General features: G+C 38.5%; 1 protein-coding gene across 1 annotated transcript; it reads right to left on the bottom strand.

Moving 5' to 3' along the window:
• Nucleotides 1-10,126: 10,126 nt before the first annotated feature.
• LOC149253541 (cytokinin riboside 5'-monophosphate phosphoribohydrolase LOG7-like) lies at nucleotides 10,127-21,389 on the bottom strand. Its single transcript, XM_089454526.1, has 4 exons — nucleotides 21,288-21,389; nucleotides 10,888-10,987; nucleotides 10,648-10,718; nucleotides 10,127-10,264 (listed from the first exon to the last, which is right to left on the bottom strand). The coding sequence occupies exons 1-4, from the start codon at nucleotides 21,387-21,389 to the stop codon at nucleotides 10,127-10,129; spliced, it is 411 nt and encodes a 136-aa protein (XP_089310652.1).
• Nucleotides 21,390-22,795: the final 1,406 nt, after the last annotated feature.

The following is a 22,795-nucleotide window of genomic DNA, read 5'->3' on the forward strand; positions in this document are numbered from 1 at the left end:
GAGGATTAATTCTTCTTAGCTTCTGCTTAAAAGGCTTTTCATTCTGCTTAATAGGAATGGTATGCTGTATGATTGAAGAGTCATATTGTTTCAAGTCAGCGTAACTCCATGCAAAAACATCAATGAATCTTTTCATCATCTCAACATATTTAGTCTTCATATCGGCTGAAAGGAACTTTGAAATCTTGACTATCTTAGGCACAACCGAGTCTCCTAAATTGCAGCTTTCTACTTCTTCTTCATTAGCTTGTAGTCTTGGTGCTTTGAACACATCATTTTGATCAAATAATTTCTCAAGGGGAATGAGGCCTTTAGGAATTAAGTTGTTTTGTAATTGTAAGACTTCAGAGCTTTCCTTTGACTCTATTAACATATTCTGCTGATCTATCTGATTGTGTTCAAACTCTCCTTTTAATTCAATGAAGTTCCTTACATGCTGATCATCCTCAAAAACTTGCCAATTTGTGATATTATCCGGTATAACTGGTCTATGGTGAACCTCCACTTCATAATTTTCAGAAGAGTGCTTAGGAATGATAAAGAGACTGGCTGAGACAACAAGAGAATCTGCAATAGAGTTTTGATCTCTAGTTTTGATGCTAAAAGAATAGGATTGAAATTTTTCCAACATTTCCAACACTAAATTTCTGTATGCTCTCATCCTTGTATCCTTAGTTTGATATGTACCTTCTACTTGTTTAATTACCAATTCAGAATCTCCATAAACAGCAATGTTTCTAGCTTTCAATTTTATCAAGGCTTCCAAACCTAAAATCAGAGATTCGTACTCAGCCATATTGTTGGTACAATCAAAGTTTAATTTGTATGAGAGAAACTTACTTTCTTCAGTTGGACTAGTGATCCAAATCCCAGCTCCTGCCCCTTCTTTTCCTGCTGATCCATCGAAGTATAATGACCAACAGCCCATGATGTCTCTTTCATCTCCTTGCTGCCCTTCTTGACACTGATTCTCCGTAGATTCATCTTGTGATTCTTTTGCAACTGATTCATTAAAAAGGATAGCTAACCCAAGACCAGTATCACATGAATAAATAGGAAAATTCTGAGGCTTGTCTTTGCTGCTTACCATGTAGGCCATCCTTGTCTCGCGATACAACCTCCTTTGTTCACCAAACACTGGGATGGTAGCATATGTAAGGTCCATCTACATTGTGCCCTTGATTTTTGCTGCCCATGACCTTGAAAGAAGTATCCCAAACTTTGGTGGAATGTATGCAACAACAATATCCATAACAATTGTTTTTGCTGGAATTTGTGTGAGCCCCACAACAACATCTTTTATCAAACCAATGCAATGGACTCTTTTTGAATCAAAGGAAAATAAATCCTTATATGGCCTAGTTACCTCTAACCCCAGTCTTTCCATGATTACCTTAGGCATGAGATTATGTGATGTCCCTGAGTCTAACATAGCATTATGTAGAGTCATATCATAAATGCTAATGCTTATGTAAAAAGGGGGAAACTCTTTATTTTGCTCATCCTCAAGTCTTGGACCCAAGCAGATAACAGGGTTATCTTCTTGCACATTTAGGATATCAGCCACTCCTGGTTGTGAATTAAGCATTTCAACAATTTTGCTTCTGTATTTGTCTACCTTGAGAATTTCATTAAAAGGGACTGATATCTTAATTTTTGCAATCTCATTCTCAAGCTTAAAAATAGAAGTAGTCTTGTCAATTTCTTTAGGAGGAGGAAGAATTTGAATATCCCTTTTGACAAGAGGAGAATCATCCTTACCTTCAACCACCTTTGATTTTTCCTTTTTATCTTCAACTGTCTTTGAGGTATTCTTCTTGGGCTGTGCTTTGTTTGCTGTAATAGGAACATCTCTATTCCTAAGATTATACTGCTTTTGCATCTCAAAGATAGCGTGCTGATAGCCCTTTAAAAAATCTAAAGGCTCTTCTCCTGATTTTATCATACTGGACTCATCATGTTCCTCCTTAGTCAAGAAAATCCCTGACACTTCTTCATCAAAACAATGGATTGATTCCTCAGGGACTTCAGGTTCATCTTTTTCATCTACCAAATTTTGTTGGAAGGGAGGTCTCACTGGAGGATCTGCCTACTGATTTCTGTTGTCTCTTGGCCTTTGCTGATTCTGAGGTCTTCTGAACTGAGGGTTCCTGAATTGAGGTTCCTGCTGCGTTGGAGGAGCAGAAGCATTCCCAAGAGCTAGTCGGTCCATCAATTTCTCCATGGTTTTCATCATTGTTTCAAACTTGTCTTCTTGAGCAGAGGTAGAAGGTTTCTCTTCTTCCTTCAGCTTAGTCTTTGCCATCTTTGATTTCTTAGCAGCAAGCATATTCACCTCTACCTTAATTGCATCATTTTGCATGTCAGCAAGAGAGGCAGACTCCCTTTCTCTGAGTAAAAGAGAGAAATCTGAATCAAATGATTCAGCATATCTCAGCTGTGCCAAAGCTCCAGGAGGTTTCAAATGAGCTGGAATAGAATTGTATATTTTGTTAAACCTCTTAGAGAAGTTTTGGACAGTTTCGTCTGGAGCTCTTCTAAGATTGTTGTATTTGGTAACGGCTTGGACAGGGTTGGTTCTGTTTCCCCATTTCCTTAGAAAGCTATCTTCAAATTCTACCCAACTATGAATGCTTCCGGCTCTAAGGGCTTTAAACCATTTTCTGACTTCCCCAATGAAAGTTTGAGCAAACAATCTTAGTTTTACATCTTCATCATCCACTTCTTCCTTGTCAACAAAATCATTGAACCTATCCACATGTTCCTCTGCTGTAATATCTTCATCTCCTCCCCATGTTGGAATTCTGGTAGCATATTTGCTAGGAAGATCATTTAAAACAGCAGGGAGAGCTAGAGGAGCATACCTAGCAGGTATAGCCATAATGAATGGAGGAGCAGTGATAACAGGTATTGTGTGAACGATGGGAGCAAAACTAGTGTGAGATAGTGTCTGAGGACTATTTGGACTAGCAGAGGCAGAAGATAAAGTATTGGTACGAAAGGGACTATTTGGACTTTGCAAACCACTGACAAAGGAACTCCAATTTGGGAGAGGTAAACCAGTTTTGGATTTGAGCAAAACTTCAAAAGGATCAAGCTCTTTGAGTTGATTCAAATCTTCTTCTTCTAACAGTAATTCTGAAGTAACAACCTCCCAAAACTCTTCCTTATCTTTTTGTGACACTAAGGATGAAGTATCAATGCCTCCTTTTTGTAAATCTAAAATAATTCCAATAAGTTCTTCTTCGTTCTCAGACCTCAACAATACCTCATGAATTTTATCATCTACAATTTTATCTTCAGGACTTCTAGAAAATTCAGCGAACAAAGATTTTGATACAGATGAAGTACCTGGTATATCAGGAAATCTTTGCCTGCTTCTTGAGATGATGTTTGGAATATCCACAGGAGTAGGTGGATCTGGGTCAGGATTACTCCTTGTATATCTTCCTCTCGAAGCCACCTTTTTAACTTTAAAATTGTATGGAGTCACCAAGGTAGAATGCAGCCTCGAAAATCTTCTGAGCTCCTGCTACCTTCAGAAGTTCAGCTTCATGATTTCGGGAATGAGTAATCTTTCGGCTCTCGGCAGACGCACCAAAATGTTATCACCAAAATAGGACCCTGATAGGCTGCTAATCAGACTATCTCAGTGTAACTATTTCAAACCAATCTTTTAGCTAAGGCTTAGCCTCCTTAGCCTGAGAGGGCTCTCTCAAAAGGGTTAATGATATTGATTAAAGATAAGATGGCTAACTCTTATAGAACAAGTGTGAAAAATATGAATGCTGGAAACACATTAAACAACTATCCATTGGGCTTATGGAGTCAACAACACCTCAATATAACAGTGAATTTAACCTTACATGGAAGTCAGGGCATTCAACATTTAGACATTCATAACATCAACTCATATGGAACCACACAGTTTATAAATGCATACAGGAAATTAGAGCACATTCAGTGAATTCTGAGTGATTATACATCTATACCACTGTAAGAATTAAGAAAAGGACAACATCACATATTTTGAACATAAGAAATCCTTCATGAATCCTGAGAAGTAAAGTCAAAATTATATTACTGAAAATGAGTCTTCTGTAAGCCAAATACAAGTTTTGTTATAAAGTTTTCCAACCCTGATTACATTTCTGTTTCAGCTATATATAGAGCTCTTATTCTAACTGATCGAGATTCCTCCTCCAGCATGAGGGGAATTCGAAAACTACTTCGAATGACACCTATTAACCTTTTAACTAACTAATAAATACAACAAAGTGTTGACTGGAGTTTTTTTTTAGAGATCTAAATCAACTATGACTCTAACTCCACATTACATGCATGATGGCTTTAATTAAGATGATTCCTCGTTCTTTGACATCTGGTTCCCTTCTAGTTTAGTTGTGATGGTCTTCAAGGCTCCACGGTTGTCTTCAATGACACATGTTTTCCAATGCCCCAAAATGGAGCAGACTGCCACGTCCTTGATGCGTTGTAAGCTTTTTCCCATGTACATGTGTGCAGGCAAAAGTTTCTTGTAAACTGTTTGATATATCCTGAACTGTGGTAAATGTGCTCACTTTACGGCAAAAATTTAAAGTTGGATTTGAATATATATTTTCTCCACCTGTCTTGACCTGGTTGACTGTTGATAGCTTCAGATGATGCCTTGTATGCCTTTTAGACGTTTCCCTTTCAAAATTCCCGCTTATAATTCAAAACTGCTTGATTTTCGTTGGAATCATCACTTTCAGCAGTTTCGTAGCGCGCTACGAAACTGCTGAGTTATTCAAAACAACTTGTTTTTAACCTGAGACCTTTATTAGCCAAGTGCTTGATTTCCAAAAACTTCTTTAGACTTTCCACAGGTCGAATAGGAATTTATATTTCTTTAGAAAGATAAGATCAAGCAAACTTGTCAAAATTTTTTAAGCAAAATCTTACTTGAAATGAAAACTCATTTAGCAGGTCCTTTAAGCTGGCTTAGCTGTGCCTTCAGATCTTCAATTTGTTTCTTCATAGCCTTATTCCCAGCTCTCAGTTGCATATTGATCCTTCTGATGTACTTGGCTTCTTTGATCGCTGGTACTGTCCAGGTGTGAAATTGTGAATGGCCATCAACCACTGAATTCAACTGGGCTTCTACAGTTTCATTCCCTTTCCATAGAGCTTTATAATACTTTGCGTGTATGACTGCATGTCTTCTAGCAGCTTTCTTCAATTTGGCGATCTCATGCTTGGCTGATTCTAATTGGCTCTTTATAGCTGCTATATTATCTTCTTGAGATGTGATGACTGTTTTGCCTGCGTTTTTCTGTGTCTCTTCCCCTGTTTCCTCTGTTCTTGGCAGTACTTCCTGTTCTTGCTGGAATCTCCTTGTCATAGGTCTTCTAGGTTTAAAAACGAACTCTTCAGCTGGCTCATCAAATTTAAGCCTTTTTGAGGCCTTGGATTTCTTGGTGCTTTCTTGTTCTGACTGTATTAACTCGATTTGAACTGGTAGAGACTGCTCAAATTCAATAGCCTGTAATAAGTCATTTAAACTTGCCTTGGACACTGGACTTTCTTCAACTGCTATTGCTTTACCTTTTTCCTTATTCATCTGGCTTCTTGTTCTTATCCTTGAGACTACTTCAGATGTGCTTGTTTCAGGTACAATCTTTTTACCATGAGCTTTTTCCTTAGTTGATTGCTGAGGTTGATCTTGGATGACGAGTGGCTTCACTTGTTTTCTTACTTGTGACTTTGGAACTCTTTTAGCTCTTACTTCTGTTTGGAGCTCAGCTATTGTAGAATCTCTAGTAGGTTGAGGAGTGAGGCCAGTCTGGCTTTTGAAGCCAGCCATAAAAATAAATGAATTCCAATCTCTGTCTACCTTTTGGAGCCCATCTAAAACCAGTAGTTTGATCAAACCATGATGAAACAAAGAGGTTTCACAATCCTCTTTCCTCAGTTGTACCTTATCACACATCTTGCTCAAACTACGGAACAGATAAAAAGGTAAGTCTATGGAGACCTTCTCGGTGAAATGCAAAAGGAGTTTAAAATGGTAAGAGTAAACCTTGTTATACCTTCCTTCACAAGTTAGATATTTCTGTATGCAGGTGAGTAAGTGAGCATAATATTCTTTGACATAATTCCTGGGTACTGCCTTACTTAAATCTTCATTTACAAATTCATCCTTCAAAAACTCCTTACAAGGATTCATGTCAAATTTGAAGTTTTTAAACCATTCCTCTTGTCCTCGTGGGATCTCTGTCACAGTAGATATCACTTCTGGCGAAACCTGCAATTCTAACATGGCTACTTTTGAATTCAAGCCTGTGAAGTTAAGTGCAAATTCTTTAGTTACCTGTGCGTGTCCTCCTTGTAACTTTTTGCAAAACTTCCAGCACCCGGCCTTTTTAAATGCTTTCTTCACCTCTTCATTTCTCAGCGTTATATCCAGGCCTTCAGGCTCAGTCCTTAGAGGTTTGCCGGATCTGTGCTCCTTTTTCTCCATTGATTCTTCCAAATCCTCGCAAGCAATAACTACCAACTCCGGTTGGAATTGTGTTTCAGCTTCTATTTGAATTCAGCCTCGCTTGATTATCAGCCTCGCTTGAATTTTAAATTTTTCCGTTTAAAATCTTTCAAGATGTAACCTTGCAGATTTGTCATTCATGCAAGACTTACGGCCATCATCAAGATTTATGCACGGTTGTCTTTCTTGGGAATGATAATTCGTGCGTATCAACAGATCTAGTGGTGGTGATAGTGGCAATGAGTGGTAAAATGTGGTAAGAGAGGTACAGGAGCTGACATGAGAAGACACGGCCTATGACTCAACTAACGGACTTGACATTTCGGGAAAGATTCGATGCGAAAGGTACGAATCCATCACAGCGCGGTCAATTTTAAATTTGAATGATGCGCTGCGAAACTGCCTAATCATGATTGCGCTGCGAAATTACGAAAAGACACGGTGGCTGATATAAGATAACAGGTGGCTATAAAACAATGGTAGATGGAGGAGAACCAATGGGAGCTGAGAACAACTTGACTCAAAAACTCTTCAAAACTTCAGATTCTAAGGGAAGAAAATTAAAACAAAAATAAACTAGCACTGACCTTTATCATCGGGCTAGGATGAAAAGTTACATATATCAATTTTAGTTCTAAGTGATAACAATCATAAAAATAGGAATAAACTTGTGTGTCGATACAGTACAGTTAAAGATATCAAAATATGCAGAGGAACAGGTACAATCAAATAAATGGAAATATTTGCTTAGATCTATGGGTTTCATAGGTAAAAGTGTGAATATGAGGGTTAAAGGGTCGGCTAAAGATTAGAAATCTGTTTAAAAAATTCAAGTTATAGAAAAAGAAAGGCTTATTATTGCAACCTGAAAATAAGAGGTTGAGTAATAAAGTAGAAAAGAAAATAAAGTGGATGGGTAACCAAATAGAAATTAAATGAAAAGAAGTAAAAAGCCAATGTTTAGAAGGTAATTTTTTAATGTTAAAAGAAAAAGTAAGGGGTGAAAAAAAGTTGAATGAGATTAAAAGAGAAGGGCAATGTATACTACACTTGCAGCGTAGATCTGAAAAAGCATTTCCTTACTGCATATGTATTAGGATGGGAGCACTGTTCAGAAGCATATGTGGTAGATAGCATCTGCTTTACAAAATAATGGTTTTGAATAAGGATCGCAGAATGTTTAAAATTTACAGTTCTCTTTACATTGCAATTTAATATTTTGTTTGCAATAAAACATCTGCCAACTTTTGTTGGACTTAGAAGGGTAACTTCCAGTTGTAGCATTCTGCATTTTGATTGGAATGGTTTTCAGATTGATGTCAGAGTTCAGATAATATTCATCTGTGTTTCTTCAATACCCACATAGGAACCTAATTCCCATTAAATACAGAGACTGGACCATTCATGAAATTATGCATTTCAGTAACTCGTTGATAAAATATGGCTACTGAATGTTGTAGAAGTTGTGTCAAATTAGTTCTGTTTCGCCACATAATCACAGCCTGACTTGTCTCAAACAAGTAAATTTTTGAATTTTTTTAATCTCAAGCCTGCAGTTCTATGGTATCAAACAAATATTTCTCTTTTGAGTTGTTTGGAAATTACCAGCAGCCAAGATTTGTTCTAATGTAGCTTCTATTCTATTATCGGCTAATCAATACCCATAGAATCCTTCTCTTCCACACCGAATTCATTTTGGAAATATATCTCCTGCCTTGGTCTAGTCTTATAATATGTCTAAGATATTTAGTGAATCCTTGACTTTGTTTATATAAATTTGTAGATGCCTTTCCTTGTCAATGCGAAAACATTGACTGGAGTACAAGAGGTTGTTTATGTAGTAGATAGATATTGATTTTGGCTTTGTGGCGTATTCCCTGCACTAGAGTCGATTGCAGTACTTCAGGTCTGGGATCCATTCATATGCATGCAACAAATAGAAATGCATTTCAGATAGCTTCACATATGCAAGATGGGTCATAAATTATAATCTATAACATGATAAATATTCGAGGAGCATTGCTTAATACGTAGTTGAAAAAGGATATGGCTGTGACTGTGTCAATGGAGATAACTGAGAACTGCTTGCAGGAAATTGTTGTTGTGATTGAAGATACCGGTTCTGTTGCTGTTGCTGCTGTTAATGCTGTTGGTGGTGCTGCTGATGCAGTTGGTAAACTACATGCACATAGGCTTGATTATGGTTTTGACTTTGAGGTTGAGGATACTGCTGGTTACTATGCCCTTGCTGCTGCTGAGGCTTCTAAAGATGATGTTGACTAGAAAAACTCTGATCTCTGATTTGTTGAAGAAACCATCTGATTAGAGTAGGCAGTGTTCACGCCATTGAATGAAGAGGCTGTCTGACCATTATTCTGGCTGGCCTGAAGTGGAAGCTCTTGCATAAGCAAGAAACCATCTGATTAGAGTAGGCAGTGTTCACGCCATTGAATGAAGAGGTTGTCTGACCATTATTCTGGCTGGCCTGAAGTGGAAGCTCTTGCATAAGCATCTGCAACTGCTCTTGACTGGTCTGTAAACCCAAGCATACACAGAAACAATTGTGAATTATCACAAGTCTGCCTACAATGTTAAACTTCAACCTACAGAAATGGAAGGCAAGTTCTAGAGATATCAAAGACAACAGCACTTACAGATTCCACTTTAACTTTAAAGGTATTATTTGCTTAAAGTTACAGCTAAATGGTAACAACATTGTGCCCATCAGAAATTTTAGTTATAAATCCTGGCCTTGGCAATGCCATTCCTCTGCCAAGTCCACACATCATTCCAGTGCCATTTCCTGTGGTTGGCACTGCACAATCATTTGAATTGGGTAAGCCAATAATTGGAAAACCAGCAGAAACAGTGACAGCAGATGGCTGCAGGCTTCTTCATGCCACCAGTCGATTATAATGTTGCAACCATTGTTGTTGCTCATCAATGGAATCACAGATCATTATTAACCCGAAATTTTTCTCTCAAAATATAAAGCAGCAACAAAAAAACTATAAACCCTCTATGAGAGTTGATCCAGTTTTATTATTAGAGCTTAGCCTCATCAATCTAGAACTCGAAAATAAAAAACAGAGAAAATTCTTTAATATCAGATCATTTGAACAATGACGAAACTGGTATAAGGCCTTACTTCCATTCTTTGCAGAAACAACAATATGCCGCGCCGCGGGCTTGGTAAATCCTTATTCCACACCTTTAACGAACAAGGCAAGCAAGGAATTGTAGCATCCATCAACATTCAAGAGACCTACCTAGAAAACAAATCCAAGCTACTATTTTCATCAAGTACATAGGATGCCATTCTGCTTATAAGTTCCTTTAAGCATGCAATAGGTATTCAGCTTGGAATTAGCATTTGATTATGGAATATTATTTCCGATATGAATTGTGTGAATTTGCAGGAAATGTCCAACATCGTTATACAACTTCTTAAGTCCCTGATGATGGTGAAGTGACCACCTAACCAAAACGTTGGACATTTCCTGCAAATTCACATAGTTCATATATTATATATATTATATACAGCTGTGAAAATAAAAAACAGAGAAAATTCTTTAATATCAGATCATTTGAACAATGACGAAACTAGTATAAGGCCTTACTTCCATTCTTTGCAGAAACAACAATATGTCGTGCCGCGGGCTTGATAAATCCTTCTTCCACACCTTTATCGAACAAGGCAAGCAAGGAATTGTAGCATCCATCAACATTCAGGAGACCTACCTAGAAAACAAATCCAAGCTACTATTTTCATCAAGTAGATAGGATGCCATTCTGCTTATAAGTTCCTTTAAGCATGCAATAGGTATTCAGCTTGGAATTAGCCTTTGATTATGGAATATTATTTCCGATATGAATTGTGTGAATTTGCAGGAAACGTCCAACGTCATTATACAGCTTCTTAAGTCCCTGATGATGGTGAAGTGACCACCTACCCAAAACGTTGAACATTTCCTGCAAATTCACACAGTTCATATATTATATACAGCTGTGAAAACTTATGTACTTTAATATTTCAAACCATCTAACCCTTTATTCCACTGCCTACAATGGAAAATTCATGCAAGAAAATTAGGTAAGATTCGATTATTATTATGGATAGATACCGGCTTCTCATGAATGCCAAGCTGTGACCATGTGATCATCTCTAAGAGCTCTTCTATTGTTCCATAACCACCTACAATCAGTAGTAGGTTGAAACAGCACTACCTTATTAACAACTCTCTGTGATTAAACCAAGACTAATCTGAACTTCAAGAATATTAGATGGAATTCGTAAAATTCCACATGTGCTATCGATAATTGTTCATTGAAAATTCCTTAAGACTTATATTAAAAACACACACCTGGTAGAGCAATGAAAGCATCTGCTTGACGTGCCATTTCTGCCTTCCTCTCATGCATGTCTACAACAGTTTTCACTTCACGAACTGTCTCCCCAGATATCTGTTACAAAAACAGACCACCAGATGGCACTTCAAGTGAGGTCCAGACGAAAGAGGAATCATAATTATAAGCACACCCTGCTAAAATACGGAGCCAAACTTGCCAAAAGTGTATCAATATTTATGAACTTTTACAGCAACTTCATCACTATATATTTGCAATAATTGGCATCAGTGTATGCATGACAGAGTTTATACTCTCAATTTTATACAAATCAGGCTACAGGTTGAATGGATATGGAATAAAACGCTGGTATGAAGAAACCCCTTCCGCATCTCTATCTCGGCATAACCAGTGTCGATGGACCTTCTGCAAACGCTGTGGCACTTTCTTTCTGAACTCCTTAATGAACATCGGGGTTAGATTTTTAAGACCTTGGGCTTCGTCGTAATGCTATCTAAATGCAGAATTATAATTTTCAAGACGAATTACTAAGCTTCTATAACTATTTTAGTTACCGAATGAGAGTAAACTTGGGCCCGAATAAGGATTAGATATCTGATTTTGATTTGAAGTATTTCCTCTGCATCCCATCTTGAGAGGTCCTAAGAGGCTCTTTGTTATTACTGCATCTACACTGGACTTCAACGTGGAAGTTGCATTGACTTTTTATTCCTCAAAAACCTTAATGTGCCACCAAGTTTCTGAAACCCCTAACCAACCCGCATTTCCTGTGTTTTCACTTTTAATTAAACCATAACCCAGGCAAACGTAAAGAGTATAGCCTCTAGATTGTTAGACTCTCGGCCTTTTGCAATCCTAAAAACATAACATTCGTAAGGGCAGAAAGACTACAAGGAAATGTAAACATATAAATTGGGAAGAAGACATTGTAATATGATATTAGAATTGCATTTGAACATTCTCCAATTGTGTGCTAATTATATTTAAAGTATTCAAGATCGTTGTAAAGAACACTGATTGTTGTAAAGAACACTGAGCTGTTACGTGTATGGTTAAACTACTCCAAATTTTGCAAAAAAATGAAAGAAATGGGAAAGATAAAAACAGGAAAGTAAAAAGAATCATTATGCTGTACTGTAAATCTCCATACTATAGCATGCAAGGCAAGTCGTTACAGATGAACACGTAATTGCATTTGAGGCAGGTCGTTACACATGAACAGTTGAGGGTAGCAGGTACAATGGAGCGCATGCAACGCAAGTCGTTACAGATGAACACGTAATTGCAGTTGAGGCAGGTCGTTACACATGAACAGTTGAGCAAACTATTAATCGAGGTAAACCAAGAAGCCAGCTTAAATTTCAATAGATGAACAGTTAGAATAAGTTGTTAACGGTGTAAACGAATTTAGTTTGAATTTCAATCAATGAATAAAATGTGAACCGGCGTAAAAGAATTTAGTTTAAATTTCAATCAATCATCCAATGGCGGAAGATGTTCTAATCGTCTAACAATTGATCCTACGGTGCAGATTACGCCAAAGTGGCATGGAGGAGAGTTTATTTCAGAGGGAATGCCTTACGGCGTAATTAAATTCAATATGGAAAAATAAATGCAACAAAAACAAAAATAGAGTGTATAAGTAAATAGAAGCAATACAAACAAATTGTGCTCATCCTCAATTTCTTTCTTCGCTTATTGTCAATTTCCTTTTTGTACCACAGTGCTGTTGGCTCCCCGTCAATGGCGGTGTAGAAGGTCAACGCTTTCCATGTGTTTCGTGGTAGGTGCTTAAATCTAGCAATGTCTCTGTTTACTAACACCTGCAGTTTTTGGTGTAACGACAATTGTGTCTCCAACAAGTGGTATCAGAGTCAGAGGTCTCGAGTTCGAAACACACTAGGCTCGCATTGGGGGGAGATTGTTGGCTCCCCGTTGATGGCGGTGTAGAAGGTCAACACTCCTCGTGTGTTTCGTGGCATGTGTTTAAATCTAGCGATGTGTCTGTTTACTAACACCTGCGGGTTTTGGTGTAACGGCAATCGTGTCTCCAACAAGTGGTACCAGAGCCAGAGGTCTCGAGTTTGAAACACACTGGGCTCGCGTTGGGGGGAGATTGTTGGCTCCTCGTTAATGGCGGTGTCGAAGGTCAACACTTCCCATGTGTTTCGTGGCATGTGCTTAAATCTAGCGATGTCTTTGTTTACTAACACCTGCGGGTTTTGGTGTAACGACAATCGTGACTCCAACAAGTGCAGGTTTATTGTCACTCAATTTATCGTATTTTTGTCGCAGCTATGTTCAGAGTTGCGAGTTGAGTTTTAGTGGGTAGGCTGTCGAAGGGTAGGTCGTCGAACAAAGATCTTTTGGTTCCTCCCTTAAGTTGTCTCAGAATAACTTGCTATTCTAGTAAATTGTTCTTCTATTCCAACTATTTAAAAGAATTCTTGTTAATGTAGATCATTCTTGTTAATGCAGAGTATCGAGGTGTTCTTTGTTGTTGTTTGCTTCTAGCATGGGGATAGAGGTTCTGGAATGGGGATAGAGGGCTCAAGCATAATTGTTACAGTGTATGGCACCTAAATTGAAGCGATGACAAGCGTATAAGATAGAAGCCTTCGACAACCGGCTTCGACAGACAGACATGCATGGCATCTAGATTGAAGCAGTGGGTACAATACGGAAGCCTACAGACAGACATGTATGGTGCCTAGATTGAAGTGGTAGGTACAATATAGAAGCCTTGACAGACTGACATGTAGAAAGCAGTGGCCACGTACATGTAGAAAAGCGGTGAACATTATTTGTTTTTGAAGTCGAGAGTGATTTCAAGCTAGGCTCATGGATATAACATTTAATGTTTTCAAATAATGTTAGCATTAGTTTACTCTTTCTCCAGATGCGAAGGGAAAAAATTCCAAATGAGAAGCAAAATTATGAATGTAATAAAATGATCAAACGGATGGATTTGTGTAAGAAGAGGCCAAATAAGATGATCAAATGGATGGAATCGTGTAAGAAGAGGATCAAACGGATTCGTGTAAAAAAAAGTTTGGTTATTTGCGATAATAACTCGTTATTTGTCATAGTAATTAGCTTAATAAGCTTAAATAAATAGTGAATGCCACCATTTTGATTACTGTAATCCCTAGCTTAAATAAATAGTAAATGCCACCATTTCGATTACTATAGTCCCTCCCTAGCTTAAATAAATAGTAAATGCCACTATTTCGATTACTACAGTCCCTCCCTTGCCTGCGGCAGGGACTAATAATGTCATAGTCCCTCCCTTGCCTACGGCAGGGACTAATAAGTGACATTAGCTTTATGTGCAAATGATTGAAATTTGAATTGATATAGGTAACATTTCATCATAGGAAAGCAAAAGTGTTCTTACACCAAATCAAAAATTTAAAAAGAAAAATCTATCTTACACCATATCAAAACTTTAAAAAGAAAAATCTATTTTCACAAAACCATTTCATGTAGCATAGCCTCTCAAAAATCAAAGAAAAATCTATTTTCACAAAACCATTTCATGTAGCATAATCTCTCAAAAATCAATTTGTGACTAGATTCAAGGGGTCTTCAAAATTTAACCAAAGGGAGTTGGTTTTTTTTAGCAATTTTTTTTTTAAATTATAAATCTTTTATTTAAAAGTATTTGATTTGTTAGGAAATTGTGTTGAAGTGATATTAATTGGATAAATGTAATTAGTTTCTAAGAAGAAGTGGAGTTACATGCGTAGAAGTAGGGACAATTCTAACCAAAGAAGTGGAGTTCCTTTCTAGAAGTAGGGACAATTCTAATCAAAGTAGAGGTTTGTTGGTTAAATAGCTTCCATTTTATTATGAGATATTTTGTAGAAGTAGGGACAATTCTAACTAAAGTAGAGGTCTGTTGGTTAAATAGCTTCCATTTTATTATGAGATATTTTGTAAAAGGACAATTGTAACTTCGATTAGTAGTTAGATAGAGTCAATAGGCGAAGATAATAGGTAGTACACATGATTAGTGATTAGTAGTTAGATAGAGTCAATAGGTGAAGATAATAGGTAGTAGACAGGAGACATTCTAATAGAATAGAGTTGAGTGCAACTAAAATACTAAGAGAGGTTTGAAGGAAGAGAAGGGCCAATTTACTATGTAAACCTAACCAAAGATTAAGTAGTTTCTTTATGAAATGAACCCATGAGATTTTCCTATGATGTGTGTATTGACTCCTATGTGTATGAATTAGTAAGATTTGATTTAGTAAGATTAAGTAGTTTCTTTATGAAATGAACCCATGAGATTTTCCTATGATGTGTGTACTGACTCCTATGTATATGAATTAGTATTTGTTTCTAGATTGTTAAATGCCTTGTGTTTATTTTGTTTGTGCATTAATGGTGAGTTGGATGACTAGGGCAATTTTCCATGTTAGGTTATAACATGAGTTGATAAACGAGTAATCAAATAGGTTATGCTCAATTTCCCTATAAAGAAATATGTCCAAGTAAGATAGGGGATTGATGTGAATGGTGAAGGATGCACCGTAGCAATACAACCAATGATTGAGAGCCACTAAGTTATCTTTGTCTTTGGTAGACAACAATACATCTTGGGGTTATAATTGATGCCTAAAAGAAAGTTGGGGTTCAACTTTCTAAGGGCCGAAACCACTAAGTGAAGACTCAAAGAGCTAGCCTTATCCAAGTCCTATTAGTTGATGAAATTGAGAAGACAAAGAAAGTTCCTCGTCGTCAATAGTATCAACCATGGGACTACAGAGAAATTGTGTAATAGAGTGCCTGAGAGTGCTTATTTTTTATCAGCCTGTCGCCACCACCTACCTAGAAAATATCGAAGGTCGAAGTCTGCCGACGATCGATGGGAAGCCTTGTCATTTAACGAGCTTGATATACAAAAACCAATGCGTCAATTATTGCCACTGCCATTGCCTACTAAAGAGCTATTGACAAACGATGAGTGTTGGGTGGGGTTTTGTTGGACAATCTGATTTGAGGGTGTGTTGTAACTCAAAATGACCTAATTAAAAAAAATTCATCTCTCGTAATATTTTGGGCATCAAAGGAGCCACTCCTCATTCAAAGGAGGATAAATTCTCAACAAGAATATGACAAAAATGGGTAGTAGGGAAACCATGCTACTGACATTTTAGAACATGCAAAGAATGAGAAAACTGATGATGGCAATGCTTTTATCCAAGCTTCCTTGAACGGCGTGAATGTCCTTGCAGGAGTTGGAATTATGTCTAAACCCTATGCACTCTTGGAGGGAGGTCGGAGAGAGGTTGTTTGGGTGTTGGCTCTCCAAAATTTCTTTTTTTTCACTTTTTTTTTTTTCACTTTCCTTTTCTTTATACCATATTCCACAACTCCTTAACATTAAATTACAACCATTTTCATGATTATATATATGGGTTTAGACTTATTTTTTTTGGTCAAGTAAGAGTGGAGCCTTCAATTAACCACAAGAAAGATTACATATGTTACATGTCTTTACAGGTGTTAAGACCAACAAAAGACAAACCCATTGATGATTAACAGTAACAAGGTCAACAAAACCCAAAACAAAACCTGAAACCTTACACATAAAGCTTACACATAAACCTCCGACCAGTATCCAACCTAATAGTCATTCGATAAGAACCCCAGTGGTCCAACGGTCCTTAAAGAAATCGCATCGGAAACTTACGTGACCCTTACCCGATTTACGAAGCCGCTCTTACCCATTTCATCGATCCGATAAGGATTATAAGCCATTGGTTTATAAAAATTCGGGTCCGGTCTAAGACTTAACCTCCGATCACTTTTATATCCCGATATCCATACGATCAAGCCCCTATTGTTCTGACGGTCTTCAAAGATATTATATTGGAAACTAGCGCGACCTTTACCTGCTTTACGGAGCCAATAAAGATTATAAACTGCTAATCTATAAATCTTCGGGTCCACTTGTAGACTTAACCTTCGATCATTTTCCAACCCGATAGCCATTTGATAATGAAGGCCATCAAAATCTATGGTCGGTGGCCTTCCAACTAGCCCGCTATTTACCATGTACTCCTCCCCTGTAGTTAGATCTGTGTTAAGCATTCTTTGTGGGATCAACGGTTAGGAATGACTCTACTTCCACTCTCTCCTGCTTCCACTAGTCTTCCTTCTACTCATTACTCATGGTCTGGAAGTGCTCCATGTCTTTGGCTGCTTGTCTTTGACAATCATCACGCAATTTCCCTAAGGGTGTCGAATCCCAAGCGCACCTACTATAAGTTTCCTTGCAAAGCACTCCTTCGTTCGCCAGACGATCAACTAGAATATTGTCTTTTCTTCGCACATGAATGAAGCTAACAGTTCTCAGGGTTCGCAAGTGGGAATGAATGTGCTGAAAGACCTGTGATAGCCTCCAATGTTTCGAAACTTTTCTAGGTGCCATTCCATTACATATCTTCTTGGTTGTATTAATGACCAATTCAGAGTCTGCTTCAATGATGGCGTTGTGTAAATTTGACTCGATCAGGATTTCCAGGCACTGCTCTAAGGCCATGAGCTCTGCCATGTTATTAGTGGTAGTCCCCAAATGACTATGAAAGATGTCCTTTATGCACCCCTACTCATCTCTTATGACCCCGCCAAATCCAGCCATCCCTGGGTTGCCCTTAGAGGCTTCGTCTATATTGATTTTCAAAAAACCATGAGGAGGAGGCTGCCAGATGTCTTTACCAGCAGTTGTTTGGCTCACACCCTTGTTTATGCCCTGGGAACTAGTGAATGGAGACCCAACTGCAGCAGTATGCGAGCATCCTGGGGCAAAGGAGGGTTCTCAGGAAGTTTCCACAAAAGGGCTCCAACTATGTCTTTGAGCTGTCGTAATATTTGTGCAATGATGTTCTGGGTTGAGCTTGTTTTGTTCTTGAAAATCCTGCCATTGCGTTCTTTCCAGACATCCCAGATAATAAAGCCTGGAACCAAAGTCCAAGCTTTGTTGATGATTTCATTGCCTGAGAAGTCTTTCCTCCAATTCTTCAAAGTGTTGGTGATGCTGAGTCTATCCCTGTCAGTTTGCTTGAAGACTGAGGCCACCCAATCCCACAAGGTAGAGGTGAATGGGCAGAGGTTGAGTAAGTGTTCCATCATCTCCTCTTGTAAACCACATAGATGGCATTTGGATGGGCCAACAAAACCCCTTTTAAGAAGATTCTCCCAAGTTAGAATTTTCTTTTGTTGAACCAACCACATTAATCCAAAATGGATCTAACATAGACTTCTAATTCTATGAATTTTCCTCACAGAGGAAAAATGAAAGTCATTGGATGATTTTGAAAATAGTCTCATTTTGTAGATTGTTTCATTCTAAATCCAACACAATTTGAATGGGCCAAAACGGACTCCGGACGAAGGAGTTATTGTAAAAAGAAGATTTGCCCAACGTTCTTAGAAAAGGAGGCATTTCTTATTAAATTTGGCGTAAGGGTTAATATTAGCCTTATGCGCTAAAAACCTTTGTTAAGCACTAAACCTTATAAAGTGCGTTTTACATTGAAAAGCACGTGGGCAGTCTCAGCTAGGCAGATCCGAAGAATTTATATAAAACGAGCTAAAACCTTTTGAGTTCCGGAAGGAAGGCGGTAAACGGTATTTCGGGCAGGCTCTAGGCAGTAAATGGTATTAGAAGGGTTGAACCTGATTCCATACACTAGCTGACACGTAGTAGGCCGTAGGAGAGAGAAAACCGCTTTTTCAGGCAGGTAATCTCTGCGCAAGTGGGCCACCCGAAAAGACTGTCAGTCATCGAATTAGAGATCGCGGATCGACGGTGGAGATTGAGCAGATTGCTTGCTATTTCGGGTTTAGTGAGAACCGTCAGATTAAATGGTAAATCGACGGACAAGATTAAGTCGCGATGTTTTAACAAAAGGCTGAGGGCATTGTGATATATGATAGGCTGATTGTGATGAGAACTTCGAGACTTTGGATTGAAAAAGGAATCAACAGTCAGGATTTGATTGGAGATTGTAGATTGGGAAAGCTCAAGGGCTGCGGACCATGGAAGCAGCGACCGCCGATATGCCGAAACAACGATATAGAGATGGGTCGATAGCACCGATCAGAGATCAAAGATTGGATCACAACAATGCAAAGGGGAGCATTGGGCCATGCGACATAAGATTTGCGATGAAGGCACGGACCCGATAGGATTAAAGGGGCGATTGACTTCCGTTTGAAATTCGGCTTTGCGGATTTTCATTGGATTTCTTTGTATTTCCCATGTATTCCATTATTTGGGTTTTGTTCGAGTTTAGTCGTGGGCGGTGCATAAAGCGACTTGCGATATGCGATGAAAGGACGGACCCGAGAGGATTATGTATGCGATTGAATTATATTTGAGTTCCGGCTTAAAGGCTCATGATGTGTTTTTGTTAGTTTTCCCTGTGTATTCTGTTATGTGTCTATTCCAGGATTAAGATAGAAGGAAGGCCAAATGATCAGGTTGCCCACGCCCGCTGGTTCCTTTTCAATTATGAAACCATTTCTAATCCAAACATCATTATTCCCCACCGACAGGAAGTGATGAACAGAACGTGTCATGAAAACATGAATTAAAACACAGAAGGAGGCGAAGAGACAGACAGTTGGTTTCCACGCTTTAAGCGATTGTGGTAACAGAACATGTTATAAAACACGATGAACCTAGAGATGCTAGGGGGACATAGGATAGCCGCCAGAGCCATAGAACTAGAGTGCTTGACAGAGGCAGAGCCATCAAATGTTGGAGGCAAAGTCGCAGAGCCAGAGAGCTCAAAACAAACTTCTAAGAGCCATGATGCTGAAGTGAAGTTTCAGAACAACAAAGAGATCAAATAATCAAGTTGTTGCTGGTGTCTGATGTGTGCTAAAGATAGAAGAAGGAATCCCAGAGACAACAAAAGAATTTTGAGGGATTTCGTGCAAGTCAGGAGCTCAAGATAGCCCGAAGCGCTGATTGAAGGAATCTAGTCCAGAGAAGCCTAGATCTGTCTGAAGAGTATGGATAGCTAGCAGGATAAGATGATATTCTAAGCCCATAGGTACAGTTGTAAACCTATGGAGTTAAGTGTAGCACTTGTAAAAGAAGCATTACCATAATCGCAAAGAGCCTAATCGAGTTGATTAGAGCTCAAGGAGATGTAGCCCAAGATATCAGGGTGAACTCCATATTATATTGTTGTTTTTGTGGTTTGCTTATTTGCTGTATTACATTAACTGTTATGCGTATAAATGTCAGTTTAAGCAAATGAACTTAAGCACTTAAACAATTTACAAGCAAACAAAAGCATACACCTATTTCTAGTTGTTTTAATTCCGTAAATTATCAATCATAAGCATAGATCTTGGAAATTGTTTAAGCTTTGGAGTGGGAGAGGTTCTTGTGGGTTGACAAGAAGCCTTTAGGTCCCCATTTCATATCAGGTGGTATCAGAGCTGGTTATATCAAAGCATCAGGTTGATTAACCCCACTTTCAAAGAAGGTGGTATCAGAGCATTAGGTTGATTAACCCCACTATCAAAGAAGGTTATATTAGAGCAAGTTATAACAGAGCAGGTGGTATCATGAAGCAGGTGGTATCAGATCAGAATGCTTGGTTGACTTGAAAGGTATTTGATTGCTTGTAAACTCACTATTGTTTGAGTTTACAAAGGTGAAGGGAAAGCTACTAATAGCTAATTCTAGGAGAGGACAAGAAGGAAGAAGGGCTGAAGGAATTCTTCTTATCCCAAAGGACCTCAAGGCAATCCTTGAAGCACAAGAGGTTTGTTGCAAAAGGTTGCTTGAATAAGCTCTTTGTTAATCTTGTTTGAAGTACTTTTGTTCATTTTTATAATGACTACCTCTACAGGTGAGTCCTCAAATTCTTCCTTCATCACAAGATTCTTTGATGAAGACATGAAGCAAGACTTGTTCATCATGATGCATATGGTGAGAGAAATGTATGAGGATGGAAGGAAGAGCATCATACTTCAAGAGAAGTTGAATTCCCTGAAGGAAGAGAAGCAGTTGCTTTCTGACAAACTGCGGGAAATGGAGAGGCCACTTCATATTGCAAATATGAACATGTTGACACCTAATCCTTGTGATTGGGTGAATTTATGTAAATAAATAAATTAGAAATATGAACAGTAATCGGGAGATTAACTGAACAGTCTCTCCCTCATGTATATAATAAAGACCTACCTGATGGAATAAAACAATCGAATCATTTTTGCCTTATGGAGTTACTTCCTGGCCTGACATGGTATCAGAGCCAGCTCCCAAAATAGTTGTAACTCCCAGTGCTCTCTGTCCACTGCCAACTGCTCTCTGTCCCCTCACAGTTATTTGTTGTACGCTACTGCCAAAATTCTTTTAAACCATACGCTGCCTGTTATAAACGTTGGTAGCCTGCGCCTGACATTCACCTGAACGATGCAAATGTTCCTCTGCCATATTCTCTGCTGAAACGTTCCCAGCCATATCAGCATTTGGACAGACCCTGTATTGAATGCGTTGTTACGCTGCTCTCTGGTGTGGTTGTTCTCTGGTGTCAAAGCGCTGCATATTGCGCTGCTCCTCCATCCTCAAATCCGGTATAGCATGACATCCTGCGAGTACACCCCGTCCTGGTTTGCTCACATGTCCTTAGCCAACTTGATGCCTTCCACTGTAATTACATTTCCAGCATAATCCACTGTCTCTACCAGCGGCCGAGCACGTCAATCACGTAGTTGTCAAATATAAAGGAGATGAGCATATGAATAAGGCAAGAAACGTGAGAACCACCAGGAATTTGTTGCAGAACTGTGTAAAGACCAGCAATGATGTTAAGGCGTGGCTGCTCAGCGTGGTGTTAAAGTGTGGCTTCTCAGCGTGGAGTGGTTTTTGTGCCGGCTTCAATACAAAACGTCCATTCTCTGTGTAAGGACAATTGCTGTTCAACTCACCTTTTACCAACATATACAAAATTTCGTTTACAAAAGAGCTGCAGTATTGACAAAATCTTTAGTATTCGCTTTAGCGTCCACACGCTGTTTCTCTGTGGTTATAGCGCTGTTTATGGGATTCATTCATGTCATTTCGAGCTACGGTTGCTGATGGTTATTGTTTGGCTGCAATATTCTTTTTTCTGTTTCATACAGAGTGGATAAACCCCATATTCGTTGGGCATTCCTTATTGTATAATTTCTGACATGGTATTCTCCTTTTGTCTTAAAGTCCAACATAGCTTTGCCCTGTTGTACTTAATCTCTTCACATAAATGGCCGCTCATTAATTGGCAACGTGATTTTCATGGTAACGCTTGGTGATCTGAGATCAGTCTCAGTCTTGTACTTCTCAATTCCTATAGCTGGGAGATGAGCATACTTGTCAGGTTTTTAGTTCTAAGAGGCTGGTATTGTGGTATATTAAAGCTGTTGTCTTTGTATGCGTTGAAGTTCTTGGCATTATATTAACAATAGTCTTATTGAACGCTGAAGTTTTTGACATAAAACGTTGGTAACATTGGTATTGAACGCTGAAATTTTTTGGCCATACGTTGAAGTTTTTTTGGCCAAGCGTGGTATACAAGTTGACTTTGTTGTCCCATCATATCAGATGTATATTGTTTCCCATTAAGAGTAAAATTTTGCAGCAGAAGTTTTTTGTTACAGAATGCATTCAATCATATCCATGGTGGGAATAGTTCTCACTGGCAAGGAGAACTATCCTAAATGGTCCCGATGATAAAACACACCCTCATTTTCAATGAGTTGTGGAAAGGAGTGTGTGTTGGAGACGGAGACAATGAACCAGTACAACCTACCTCAGACAAAGAGCTCGTCATTTGGGAAAACAAGAATAGCAAAGCTTATGCTTTAATCGCAGCATCTGTAAACGAAGAG

This window comes from Pinus tabuliformis, chromosome 7, assembly GCF_031772625.1.
Source record: "Pinus tabuliformis cultivar Carrire ecotype Pingquan chromosome 7, CPIR1, whole genome shotgun sequence".
NCBI lineage: Eukaryota > Viridiplantae > Streptophyta > Pinopsida > Pinales > Pinaceae > Pinus > Pinus tabuliformis.